The 14,293-nt window shown below is 38.7% G+C and overlaps 1 protein-coding gene across 1 annotated transcript in view; it reads right to left on the bottom strand.

Moving 5' to 3' along the window:
• TTN (titin) overlaps nt 1-14,293 on the bottom strand; it is a 307,220-nt gene that overhangs the window by 45,475 nt on the left and 247,452 nt on the right. Inside the window, exons 262-283 of the mRNA XM_077830394.1 lie at nt 11,235-14,201; nt 10,808-11,128; nt 10,412-10,696; nt 9,892-10,191; nt 9,214-9,516; nt 8,157-8,432; nt 7,759-8,058; nt 7,365-7,667; nt 6,749-7,048; nt 6,331-6,618; nt 5,943-6,239; nt 5,552-5,854; nt 5,138-5,443; nt 4,005-4,292; nt 3,595-3,885; nt 3,212-3,499; nt 2,445-3,035; nt 2,251-2,355; nt 1,526-1,723; nt 1,142-1,438; nt 446-1,033; nt 49-351 (exon numbers count right to left, since the gene is read on the bottom strand). Coding sequence (XP_077686520.1) covers nt 49-351; nt 446-1,033; nt 1,142-1,438; nt 1,526-1,723; nt 2,251-2,355; nt 2,445-3,035; nt 3,212-3,499; nt 3,595-3,885; nt 4,005-4,292; nt 5,138-5,443; nt 5,552-5,854; nt 5,943-6,239; nt 6,331-6,618; nt 6,749-7,048; nt 7,365-7,667; nt 7,759-8,058; nt 8,157-8,432; nt 9,214-9,516; nt 9,892-10,191; nt 10,412-10,696; nt 10,808-11,128; nt 11,235-14,201 — 9,498 coding nt within the window. The remainder of the gene's footprint in view (nt 1-48; nt 352-445; nt 1,034-1,141; nt 1,439-1,525; nt 1,724-2,250; nt 2,356-2,444; nt 3,036-3,211; nt 3,500-3,594; nt 3,886-4,004; nt 4,293-5,137; nt 5,444-5,551; nt 5,855-5,942; nt 6,240-6,330; nt 6,619-6,748; nt 7,049-7,364; nt 7,668-7,758; nt 8,059-8,156; nt 8,433-9,213; nt 9,517-9,891; nt 10,192-10,411; nt 10,697-10,807; nt 11,129-11,234; nt 14,202-14,293) is intronic.

Consider the following 14,293-nt stretch of genomic DNA (forward strand, 5'->3'; position numbering starts at 1 on the left):
AATATTAATACTCTATGGTGAACTCTGCAGTAAAGACATGATACTAACATGCAGCATCTTTAATTAGTACTGGGTTTGAAGCATCACTTGGTGGTCCAACCCCTGCTCTATTTTCTGCACTGACGCGGAATTCATATTCATTTCCTTCTTGGAGTCCAGTCACTTTGCATCTAAGGTCTGAAACTGGTTTCTTCGTTACTCTGACCCATCTCAAACCTTTCTTTTCTTTCCTTTCCACGTAGTAGCCTGTGATCTCACTACCACCGTCATCAATTGGCCTTTTCCAGGTAACAGCTGCACTATTTTTAGTTACATTTGTTACTTCTGGTTTTCCAGGAGGACCTGGGGGACCTAATAGGGAAAAAATACAGAGTTTTTGAAACATACATGAGCCTTGAAATACTATAATGAGCACTTGGTTAAAATGTTAACCTTTTCTACTTACCAAATCTATCCACCATTTTAACTGGTTCTGACTGTACTGGTTCACCCTTGCCGTACTGGTTCACAGCTGAGACACGGAAGATGTATTCATTTCCTTGAATGAGCTTGCTAACAACATGCCTGCAAGTTTCAATATTTTCAGCAATTAAAGTCCACAGGAGTCGGCTAGTTTCTCTCTTTTCAAGTACATAAGACTTGATGGGTGATCCACCATCTTCTGCAGGAGCTGACCACGTAAGAGTAGCTTTTTCAGCTGAGACGTTGCTGACCTCAATAGGCCCAGGGGGTCCAGGTACATCTAAAACTTTCACATGCACATGCTCCTGTTTAGTTCCAAAAGGATTGCTTGCAGTGATTGTGTATTCACCAGAATCTTTCCTGGCTGCATATTTGACATTAAGTGTGGAGGAAGTTGGAGTTGTTTCAATGTGTACAATATCTGAAGGCTTATAGTCTTTTCCTGCTTTGGACCATGCTGAAGTTGGAAGTGGTTTGCCACGGATGCTAATAGCAGACATTGTAATGGTATCTCCTGCTTTGACAATCAAGCCTTCTTTCAAAGTAGGATCAATAACAATAGTTGGTGCCTCTGTAAAAGAAAAGCACGTTTGTCAGAAAAGAGAGCAAGAGAGTATGTTTTAAACAATAATTTAACAAACCAACCAACTCCCCTATATTTTTGATAGGGTCTACGCACCATACTCATCCTTGCATATTATGGTTCCTGTAGGTTCTGATGGAGGACTGATAGCACCAGCAGTGTTCTTTGCTCTAATTCTGAACTCATACTTCCCACCTTCAAAAAGGTCAGTTACAGTAAATGCACAGTCTGGAACATTCACATGATTAGCTTTTGTCCAAGACTTTGAAGGCAAGTCACGTTTTTCAACTATGTAGCCAATTAACTTATGTCCACCATCATACTTCGGTTCTGTCCAAATGAGAGTTACTGAGTTCCTAGTTATAGTGATAACTTCAGGTTTCCCAGGAGGATCTTAAAAAAAATCAAAATAAAACAATAGTAAAACAAACGCCAATTTTTTCAACCCGCAGAATTTTCTTTTTTCTTCTGATGACTTACCAATGGGATCAAGTGCCACGATTGGTTCAGATGGCAGGCTTGGTTTACCTACTCCTGCCAGGTTGATTGCCATCACTCTGAATTCGTATTCCAGACCTTCAGTTAACCCTGTTACTCTGAAGTCTTTCATCCTTAATGGAGTCTTGTTAGCTCTCTTCCACAGAAGGCTATTTCTTTCTTTAAATTCAAGATGATAACCTACAAAGATGAATAGTAAAATGTAAAATAGCAGGTAATATTATAAAAATTTTCATTTTCACAGTCAACTGCCCACCATACTATGCTGTATCTGTATGAAAGATTGGATCAGTTACTGTTGCAAGAACATTTAAAGGTAGATTAAGGAATAGATATGAATGTAAATTATATATATATGCAGTTACATGATTTGTGAATGCAAATGCTAATTTATGCATGCAAATATGAATTTATATAGGTGCACCTATTGTCCCTTCCTTACAAGATTTGGCCATATGCGCATGAAACAGCTATAATGTCACAAGTCCTCTTTTTTTTTTTTTTCTAACTTTCACTGAATCTTAATTTTTTTATTATTATTTTAAAAACAAGCATATATACTAAAAGAATGAAAAAGAAGTATAATTCTAAAAATATATAAGTAAGGGGTACATTAAAACAAATAAAGTAATAGTTTTATTTTACTTTTCAATAAGAAGAAAGAAGAGCTAGAGGGAAAAATGGTGAGAAGGTTTTAAGGCAAATACCTGTGATTGGTGAGCCGCCAGTTTTCTTTGGGTCAGTCCAAGTTAGAGATGCAGAATCATGCCTAACATCAACAATTTTGGGTGGTGGAGGAGCATCTGGCACATCTAGAAAATATGTTAAAAATAAATTAGCATAAAAAGGAAATATCAAGATTATATCATTTTTAATGAAAAAGATTATAATTTATGATTACCAAATGGATGTCTTGCAACCACAGGGTCAGATTTAAGGCCTTCACCTACTCCATATTTATTTTCAGCACTGATCCTGAAAGTATATTCATTTCCCTCATGAAGTCTTGAAACTCTAAATGTAGTTTTCTGGACAGCAGAAGCACATGTCACCCATTTATTGTTTATATTATCTCTCTTCTCTATGATATAATTAGTGATTTCTGAGCCACCATCATCTTTTGGAGGTCCCCATTTTAAGGTTATAGCATCAGCTGTGACTTCTTCAAATTTCACAGGTCCTGTTGGGATGCCAGGTTTGCCAACAACTTTTATGGAAATAGTGCCTTCCTTACTGCCAGCACTGTTCTTCAGAGTGATTGTGTATTTTCCAGCATCACCTTTCTGGCAGTCACGTACCAAAAGACTGGTGTTAACTGCTGTAGACTCAAAGGCAACTCTTCCAGTCTCAGTGAGTACCTGGTCTTCACCTTTCTTCCATGTTACAGTTGGGGCAGGTTTTCCTTTAATTGGGATTTTAAGATGGAAACTACTACCTTCTTTAGCTAAATAGCACAAATCAGGTAGAGCTCTTAAATCAAGATCGGGTGCCACTGCAAAATAAAAAGGTATCAGTTATTCTTTTGAGCATAAAAACCTTTATTTTAAAATGTTAATTCAGTTCTAAACTAAACTGATATGTATACATGCATGATGGGCACTATGTATAAAGCATCATATAATTTGGATAAATGAAAGAGAGTAGTCATGAATTTGGAGAAATACTTACCAACATCATCTCTTGCCACAACTGTAATCTCACTTGGAGTTCCATATCCAGCATCATTCTGTGCTCTTACTCTGAAAGTATACTCCTTCCCTTCCGTCAAGTCTTTCGTTGAAAACTGGAGGTTCTTTGACCTCATAACTTCTTGCCATGAATCATCAGAAGTCATAATCTCAACACTGTATGCAATGATACGGCTTCCACCATCACTGATAGGCTTTTTCCAGGCTAGACTGCAGGATGACTTTGTTACAGCCAAAGCTTTTAGGTCAACAACTGGGCCGGGTGTTTCTAGAAGGAATAAAAACATTGGTAAGTCTCAATTACAAATTAAAAACAAGCTCATTTTAAAAGTAAAGTAGGAAAACAATATTCAGTTTTCTCACCAGAAGCTTTAATAGCATCCCGAGTTTCACAGGGGTCACCAATGCCGTATTCATTTTCAGCGAGCACCCTGAAAAAGTATGATTTCCCTTCCTCTAAATTAGTTATCCTGAAACTTGTCTTTGGGCATTCCGTTGAAACTGTAGACCATGATTTTCTCTCTGCATCTCGTTTTTCAACAATATAGTTTGTGACTGGACTGCCACCATCAATTAAAGGAGGCTCCCAGGAAATAAAGGCAGAGTCCTTAGATGCTTCTTTTACAATCAGATTAATTGGAGGTCCGGGAGTATCTATATGAATGCAAAATAAATATTTGATTTAATAATCAAAATACAGAAAATATTAACTGGTATTACATTAATTTTAAAAATAACTAATACTTAAGATTAGTAATAATTCTGGCACTTACCAAGTACTTTCACAACCATGGTGTATGATTTTTTGCCACTGCTGTTCTCTAGACTCAAGACATATTTTCCAGCATCATATTTGTTTACATTTTCACAGCGTAGGAAAGTGTCAAAATCAGTTGACTTGATATCTAGCCCTTTCCTGTCTCTTATGTTGGCATTCACTTTAGACCAACTAATCTTTGGAGGTGGACGTCCTCTTACTGGCACATAAATCCTCATTGTGACTCCAGCACGTAATATAAGTACTTTCCTCAGTTCTGCATCAAGATCTCCCTCAGGAGGAACTGCATTGGTAATTAAAGATGCATACATTATAAATTCAATATTTAAATGTAGCACTAAAATTGCTGTGAGCAGAAGTCCCAGTTTACTGGCATTGTACTTGATTGGAAGGCCTGTTCCTGTGTCTCAGCTGGTGTTATTTAAACGGTGGTTTTGACCTAGATTCAAGATAATTGATAGACTGAACTCCTTCTGCAGTGCTTCCTCCTCCTCTCATCAACTACATCTCTTTTTCCCCCCACCCATCATGTGAATCAGTCCCTCTTCCTCCTTATCTTGAAAGAACTTGTAACTCAGCTGCCTGTCCTGTACTTTTTTACCCTGCACAAGCGTAACTATTACTGGGTGGTGCTACATTTTTGCTTCATTTAGTTGTGTATGATGAAGTAGCCTGAATGTCAACGGGGGACAACAGCCCCATACAATTAAATCAGGCAAGATGCCCCAGAAAACCACAAGGTCTTAGTATAGGCAGCTGGGCTCCAAATTCCTTGAAAGGTAGGAGATACTGAAGGCCTGAGGAAGAGGAGAGAGAGATCTGGATAGTCTGAATGAGGGCTGGGTGGAAAAGGGAAAAATCTTGAAGACCCAAGAAGGTGGCAGAATTACTGGTGAGGAGACAGGAAGAGCAGGCACTACCTGCCCTAAAAAATGACTCCAATCTCATTCCTCTTCTGTTGCCAATCTTCCCACACTCTGTAAAACAAGCTCTCTCAGGCTCCCAGCTACCAGACCGTCCTGTGTTCTCTTGCTACAAGCTGTGACAAGCCCCTCCTTTAAGCTTCTAAATCTACTTCATAAATCTTCACTGAAAGCAGCAAGTTCATTTATTTTCCAGAATACTTACTTAAAATGTCTTTGGCAAGGTGTTTGTCAGGTACATCACTTGGGTCACTGTATCCAATCTTATTGACAGCATAAATACGGAACTGATATTCTGTATTTTCTGACAGTCCAGTTACCATGTAATGGGTATCCTGTAGATTTTTCGGCAGATTGCATCTGACCCAGTTATCTGTGTCAGCTCTTTTTACTTCAACTAGATAACCAATAATGGGGCTTCCGCCATCATATGCTGGTTTACTCCAAGACAGGCTTATAGAATTGCGGGTTGTGTCAACCACTTTTGGGAAGGCCGGAGGGCCAGGAGGATCTGAGAATGAAAACAATAGGAAGTTACATAGAATATATTAAACAATAATACTGAGCAAAAGCATTTGGACATTTCAGAAGAAAATCAAAATAAATGTTTTTAACTTACACTGAGGATCACGAGCATATGCTGCCTTAGATGGTCCACTAGGTTTGCCTGGTCCAGCCTTATTCAGTGCTGTCACTCTGTACTCATACTCCGTTCCTTCTTGGAGTCCAGTGGCCTTTACAGTTCTTTCTATGACAGGCTTCCTGTTTACCTTTGTCCAGTTAACAGTCTTAGTTTCACGTTTTTCAAGTATGTATCCAGTCACAGGGGACCCACCATCATCAGCTGGTGGCTTCCAGCTAACAGTCATAAAATCCTTTGTTATATTACTAATTACAGGTGGATCGCAAGGCCCAGGTACATCTGTAAAGATTTATTGAAAATTATTTTCATATTCTTAAATGTGCATAAAAACAATTAATCACAAAACCATGCTGAGCAACAAGCTTACCATATGGATTTTTAGCAACTGTTGGCTCAGTGAAGATGGGATCTCCCACACCGTATTTGTTTTCAGCACAAATGCGGAACTGATATTCATGTCCTTCTATCAGTTTTTCTACACTGCAGCTCGTAATTGGTACATTGGCAGTGACTTGGGCCCAATTTGGTCTGCTTGTTTCACGCTTGTCAACAATATAGTTAGTAATTTCTGAACCTCCATCTTCAAGAGGAGGCTCCCAAGAAAGCATTGCACGATCTGCCCACATATTGGTGATTTTAACTGAGGCAGGAGGACCAGGCTTATCTGGAAAAATTAATGATCAATAGTTATATCTCTAGCTTTTGCTATATTATCCAAGTTATAAATATGGACTAATAAATAATCTTTAACCTACCAAGTACTTTAAGCTTAATGGTTGCTGATCTGGAACCACTTGCATTTTCAGCGGTAATAGTATAGTCTCCTGTCTGCTTCCTGTTAACACTGAACAACTCCACAGTGGACAGATTTCTTTTAGTGGTGATCTTAATGCCTTCAGCTGGTTTTAAAACTTCTCCTTCTTTCTTCCAAGTAATTAGTGGCATAGGTTTGCCATACACATTAGCTTCAAGACAAACATTAGTTCCAGCTTTTACTGTAAGCAATGATTTCATAGATACATCTAGTTCTATTCTGGGAGGAACTGAAAAGAAACAAAAAGAAGAGAGCTTACCAACCTAAAAGATTTAAACATATCATATGAATACCAGGTAAAAAAGCATGATTGAACATTATCAGAGTTTGCAAATACTTCACAAGTATACATTCCTTACCGTTTTCTGCCTGAATGGTCACTGGGTCAGAAGGCTCAGAAGGCCAGCTAATGTTAATTGCTGTCTTGGCAATTGCTCTAAATTGATATTGAGCATTTTCTTCCAAATCAGTAGCAGTGTATTCTTCTTGAGGAATTTGATGCGGAGTAGAATTGCATCGTACCCACTTATCACCAGGCAGTTTGCAGGCTTCAACAAAGTAGCCAATAATTTTGCTTCCACCATCATGCTTTGGTCTTGTCCATACAAGTGACACAGTACTCTTAGTGACATCAATAACTTCAGGTTTACCAGGAGGATCTAAAAACAAAGAAGACCATCATAAGTTTACCCTCATCAAAACATTTGTACATTTCAGAAAAATATTTTACAGTGGTGGATGGTATTCATAGCACATCCCTCTAAAAAACCACAAAAATGCTAGATTACACAATATGTAGATACAGTGTATTCATATTGCATATAAAACATTAAAGAAATGGGAAAAGTGATGATTATAAAGTTGCAATTATTATTAAAGTAAATGTATTACTACTAGTTGTAAGTAAAATTAAATAACGTAAATTGACCATAAATATTAATGACATATAACAAATCATTTAAATGTTTTGCTTACCAACTGGGGATCTTGCCGTAACAAAATCAGTTGGCTTGCTAGGTTTGCTTGCTCCAGCTTTGTTCAGGGCATAGATTCTGAAAGTATACTCGAGACCTTCAATTAGACCTGCACAAGGATACTCTGTAGAACGCACAAGTGTATCATTAGCCTTCACCCACAGCAAACTATTTCTTTCTTTACGCTCTATGAGGTAACCAGTAATTGGACTGCCTCCATCACTGTCTGGTTTGTCCCAAGCCACAAAAATACAGTCCTTGTTGACCTTGGTAACACGCGCATTCTTTGGTTGACTTGGAACATCTGTGGAAAAACAAATCAGATAACATTACCGGTTCTTTTACTGTTAGAAGAATTAAAATCAGAGAAATGCCATCATTTAAAACTGACATACCAAATGGGAACCTTGCAACCATCTTGTCAGATGTGAGTGGCTCAGAAATGCCAAAACGATTTTCAGCACGAACACGGAACATATACTCTTGTCCAGGGATCAGTTTTCCAACTCTGCAGCTTGTCTTTGTGACAGAAGCTACAGCTGTTATCCAGTCTCCCCGACTTACATCACACTTTTCAACCACATAGTTTGTAATGTTACTGCCACCATCTTCGAGAGGCATATGCCATGCAAGTGTGCAAGCATCCGCATCTATATCAGAAATGTCAAATGGAGGCTGTGGTGGACCCGGGGCATCTGCATAAAGATGTAAGGTGAAAAATTTAAGAAAATAGTAGAGCATGAAATATCTTGTATCTAGCTGTGTAGAAAGTTAGGTTAAAAATGAAAGTTACCCATGACTACCACTCTGATTCTTTGAGTGGCAATACCCGAGCTGTTTTCTGCAGTAAGGGTATAGTAATCACTGTCTTTCCTAGTCACATCCTTAATGATGAGAACAGAAGAGTTTTCTGCTTTATGCACAGCCAGACGACTGGATGTAAATACATCTTGTTCTCCTTTCATCCATTTACAGATTGGCTGAGGTTTCCCATAGACATATGCTTCAATTCTGAGTTTCTGCCCAGCTTTAATATTAACATGATCTGGCATCAGGATCTTAGGTGGCACTAAAAAAGACAAACAAACACAAATATTTGTAACTCCCTGTGAAAAATTATTTTATTTTGTCATGCAAGTGTCCTCTGCATGTCTGCTGGAGCCCTGAGGATTTTATAGATAGTATCCTTAGTCTCAGTTCAGTAGGGATGTTTTAATAGTCTGAACTACAGATCTGAATGATGTAAACACCCCTGAAACCAGATGCTTCATAGCTGTCGGTGTAAACGCTGACTTTCTATCTTTATATTCTGATTTAGAATGTAAGTGAATGTTTTTGTGTTCAGATTGTCTTCTCATATATTTGAACAGTGCCTAAGACACTAGCAGCACTTAAAAACCATTATCATCCTTTTAGCCAAGGGTAACTGGATGGCAATCTTTGGAGCATAGCTATGCCACTTAATCATCAGGAAGGGTTACTGTGAAGTGACATGACACACACTCTCTGACAGGGGGTTGAGTATGCTGCTTTCCTGATGCCATCTTCAAATCATAGAAATTTGAGAGCTGGAAAGGACCTCAAGAGAACACCTAGTCTATCCCTCCATGCTGAGGCAAGACTAAGTATACCTAGTCCACCCCAACAGATGTTTGTGTAACTTGTTCTTAAAAACAGCTTAGACTTCCTGGGATTCAGGAGACTGGTGACTTAAAGTGTGATCTTCTACAGAAGTGCAGAAGAGATCATTTAAAAATTGATTTCCTAGGACTCCATCAACCAAAAACCTTGTTCATTTCATTATTAAAATAGATTTTAAATGGTATATATAGTAATAATTAGTTACTTACTGAGTTGTTCTTTAATTTCAAACATTCCTTCAGTTTCTCTTGGCAAACTTACTCCCACAGCATTTCTAGCTGCCACTCTAAACTGGTATTTCTTTCCTTCTTTCAGGCCAGCTACAACAATGTTCAGATCTTTGACAACGGAATATTGTGTCCAGCGATCCTCAGGTTGTTCTTCTTCTTTGTAGCTAATAATGTATCCATCAATTTTAGAGCCTCCATCACGCAGTGGTGGCAACCAGCCTAAAGTTGCACTGTTCTTTGTAATTTCAGTAACTTCAAGTTTTCTTGGTGGATCAGGCTCACCTTAAGAAAAAACAAAGCAGATATATTAAAACATCATCACTTTAACTGGGCATGCTTTGGTAGAATTACTAAGAATTCTGATTGCTTAATTCAAAAAGGACTTTATTTAAAAGAGACATTTTTTTGATTTGGAAAACATGTCACATTAGAAACTACCAGAGTGATTAAATTAATATAGAGTTACAATAAGTATTCAGGGTTTTAATTTTTATTCAGCAAACATATCTGCACAGGAATATTTATTCCACTGTCATTGAGAGGTTAGCAGCAATACAGAATTTAGACACATCCACATTCATGAAAAATCAGAAGCTTACTGGAGATTAAAGCAAATAAAGATGCAAGAATAAAAGATCTACATTAAAAAATACTTACTTAGTGGATCTGATGCCAAGATTGGTTTTGGTGCTTCTGTTGGAACACCTGGACCATATTCATTGACAGCAGTTACTCTAAAGTAGTATTCATTTCCAGGTACAAGGTTAGCTACTTTGAAACTAGTTTTCTTTACATCTGCAATGATTGTTGACCAGGTCTTTCTGTCAGCCTCACGTTTCTCCAGGATGTAGTGAGTTACTGGACTACCACCATCATTCTCAGGCGGTACCCATGAAAGCTGACATGACATTTTGGTGACATCTGAAACACTGAACTTGGCCACAGGTCCAGGAGTATCTATAATGAAACATTAATTCATATATCAGTCCTCTCTTAAAAATCCTTATTAAATTACAATGAAAGTTTGGTTAATGACTTCCTATACATGTGGAATTAATATTAGCCATGTACAGTGATACTCAAATGATATTGTGAAAGGAGCCATAAAAATCCCTGTAATAAATAATTAAAGAATAATAAAACTGATGTGTTTACAAAATTGTTTGTGGCGACTCACCAAGGACTCTGACATTCACAAATACGGCCTTTTCTCCAGCTGGGTTAACAACTGTCAAAGAATATTTTCCTGAATCATCACGTGTAGAATTGGGGATGACAAGGAAGGCCATAGTGTCAACCAGATCAACCTGTCCTTTTCTGACCACATTATCAATACCCACTCTCCTCCAGGTGACTTTAGGTGCTGGTCGCCCTCTAACAATGCCAAATAGTCTAATGGGACATCCTGCTCTGACTGTGACTAATTTTCTTAGGCTTGCATCCAAATCAATCTCAGGAGGTTCTGAAACAAACGTTAAAGAAAAACAACAACAAAAGTTCAGAATGTGAAATAAAATCTAAATATAGCAAATAAATGATGCATGAATTCATAGATAAGATAGAAAAAAATCACCAAGTATTTCTTTAGGAGACACTGCTTCCTTCAGTTCAGCTGGTCGGCCAATGCCAACCTGGTTTTGGGCACAAACCCGGAACTCATATAGTTGTTTCTCATCCAGGCTGGTAACTGTAAATTCTGTATGAATAACTTGTGCAGTAACATTACATCGTTTCCATCCTACATCAGGAGCTGCACTTTCAACTTTTGGTCTCATTTCCACAACATATCCAATAATTGGTGCACCACCATCATAGACTGGTTTTCCCCATCCGAGAGTGATGGAACTCTTTGTGCTGTCAACCACCTTCAGATTAATTGGAGGACCAGGAGGTTCTGAAAGACACGATAAAGGGCAGGAAGAAGAATACATCTAAGCAACTAAGCAACCTGTTAATTAAATGTTTTATTTTAATAACAGTAAAATATATCACTACAGTACCTATTGGGTCTTTTGCCACTACCGGTCTCGATGGCAAGCTTGGTTCTCCAAGACCAATTTCATTTTCAGCCTTAACACGGAATTGATATTCATGTCCTGGAATGAGATCTGTAACCTTCTTGCGTCTCTCTGGGATTGCACTCTTAGTAACAGGAACCCATCTTAATGCTCGTTTCTCTTTCTTCTCTAATATATATCCTGTAATTGATTTGCCACCATCATATTCTGGTGGGTTCCAAACTACAGTCATCTCATTTTTACTGACTTTAGTGACTTCGGGGGGATCAGGACGGCCAGGTCTGTCATACTTTGTTTTTGCAATAATTGGTTTTGTTTCTGTTGGAGGGCCAGTGCCCATCTTATTCTCTGCTCGAACCCTGAAGATATACTCATTGCCTTCTATGAGGCGTGTCACATTTGCATGACTTGTTAGAACAGCAGCAGAGTATGTAGACCAAACCATACGCTTGCTCTCACATTTTTCTAAGATGTAGTTTTGTATTTCACAACCGCCATCATCTTCAGGTGGGTCCCAGTTGACAGTACACCTATCACTTGAAATGTCAGAGATCTTCAAATTTCTTACAGGACCAGGTTTATCCAAAACATTAACAGTAGCATAAGCTACAAAACTACCAGCTGCATTAGTTGCAGTAATCACATATTTACCACCATCACTACGCTTAGATTTTGTGAGAACAAATTTAGATGAATTAGAAGTTGTTTCAATCGTGACTCTTGGAGATTTGGTTAAATCTGTGGCATCTCTGTCCTTTGTCCATACCACTTCTGGTTGTGGCTTGCCTTTAAGTCCTGCCTCAAGTCTAATAGAGTCACCTGCTTTTACAGTTAGCACACCACTTAACTTCAGATCAAGGACTGGTTTCTGCAGTTCTTCCTTCACAACAACTTCACTTGTCTTCACCCAGTCACTTTCACCTCCCTCATTCTTGGTCTGAACTCTGAATTGATATATTTTATTTTCAATGCATTTATCAACCATGTAGTGTGTTTCCTTAATACTGCCCTTGTGCACCCTTTCCCATTCATCTGAATCCTTCAGTTTTCTTTCAACGTGGTAAGATACATTGGGGCTTCCACCATCATAATCTGGTCTTCTCCATTTCAGATACACAAATGTCTTTCCTGTTTCTGCAATGTGAAGGTTTTCTGGTGGACCAGGCCTATCAACAGGATTAATGGCAAGGATAGGAGTCTTGGTCTCAATGACAGGGCCTGGCCCTACTTTGTTTTCTGCACAAACTCTGAAGAAGTATTCATGGTTTTCTATGAGACTTGCCTTTACTAATCGTTTGGTAACATTAGAAGAGAGAATTGACCATCCTTTCTGGTTTGGCTCACGATACTCTACTATGTAATTTGTAATTTCTGAGCCACCGTTATCTACTGGGTTTTCCCAAGTGAGCATGCAAGAATCTTTTGTAACGTAGCTTATCTTCAAATTCTGGCATGGTCCAGGTCTGTCAAGTACATTAACAAGGGCAAATGCTTGAGCATGTCCACTGCTGTTCTTTGCTGAAATGATGTATTTTCCATGATCGTCTCTTGTGGCTTCTTTCACCTGCAGTTCAATGCGAGGGAATTCATGAACCATCTCAACACGCTTATCTTGGACTAATACTTTGCCATCCTTAGACCATGTTATGTCAGGGTCTGGTCTGCCTTTTACTCTACCAGTAATATGGATTGTTTGGCCTACTCTGATGGTGATTAAGTCACGACAGGTCAGATCTAGATCTATTTCTGGAGGAGAATGAATATCCTTTACAAGAACAGTTTCTGGCAGTTCTCTGGGCTCTCCTTCTCCAACGATGTTAGCAGCTTTTATACGGAATCTATATTCATTTCCTTCAATTAGCCCAGGTACCCTGAAGGCACACTGTTGAATGAGTTCATCTTTATTAATCCTATTCCACTGTGTAGTTCCAGTTTTCTGACATTCCACAACATATCCCAAAATAGGGCTGCCACCATCTTTGAGAGGCTTTGTCCACACCAGGTCAGCTGTTTCTCTGGTCTTGTCTTTTAGTTTTGGATTAATGGGAGGTCCAGGTGGTCTAATAGGGCGTGAAACTTTTACTGGGTCAGAAACTGGGGATGGTTGGCTTATGCCAACCATGTTTTCTGCAAAAACTCGGAATTCGTATGTGTTGCCCTCAAAAAGACCGGTGGCTCTGAACTTCAGTTGAAGCACTGGTGTCTTGTTGACACGTACCCATTTGCCAGATATTTCCCGACGCTCAAGAATGTATCCAGTTATTGGACTTCCGCCATCGGATTTTGGTAGGGTCCAAGACACTGTTGCAGCATTTTCTGTAATATCTGAAACCACTGGTTTACCAGGTGGGGATGGTGGATCAAACATATGTTTAGCAACTGTTGGTGTTGAATCGAGGGGTGCACCAATGCCTATCTTATTCTCTGCACGGACACGGAAAATATATTCACAACCTTTCTGTAGACGTGGAACCTTAAGTTTTGTTTGATTGATTCCTGAACAGACCACTCCCCAAGATTCTTTCTTGGATTCTCGCTTCTCAACAATGTAGTTCAGCACAGGGCTTCCACCATCATCTTTAGGAGGACGCCAGGAAATAATCATGTGTTCCGGTGTGACTTCAAGAATATTAATGGGGCCAGTGGGTGGACCAGGAACATCCAAAACAGTAAGATGAAGACCAACAGTTTTGCTGCCAGCTGCATTAGACGCTGTGAGAAGATATTCTCCAGTATCTTTTCTTACACAGTCTTTAATGGTAAGTACTGTTGAATAATTGTCAGTATCAATTTTGTAGTTGCCTTCTGTTTTAATTTCATTGCCATCAGTTACCCATTTTGCAGTGGGCACAGGTACACCTCTCATGATTGCAGGAAGTCTGACTGTGCTACCAGCTTTAACAACAAGACCTTCCATTAACTTCACATCTAGTTCCACATATGGAGGTACTGGAATTAGAAAAAAATATAGAAATTACAATATGATTTTTTCATGGTGAACACTAAAAGTAAGAAATGAAAGAAATCATACAAATTAAAAA

The sequence above is a fragment of the Eretmochelys imbricata genome, chromosome 11 (assembly GCF_965152235.1).
Source record: "Eretmochelys imbricata isolate rEreImb1 chromosome 11, rEreImb1.hap1, whole genome shotgun sequence".
Taxonomy (NCBI): Eukaryota; Metazoa; Chordata; order Testudines; family Cheloniidae; genus Eretmochelys; species Eretmochelys imbricata.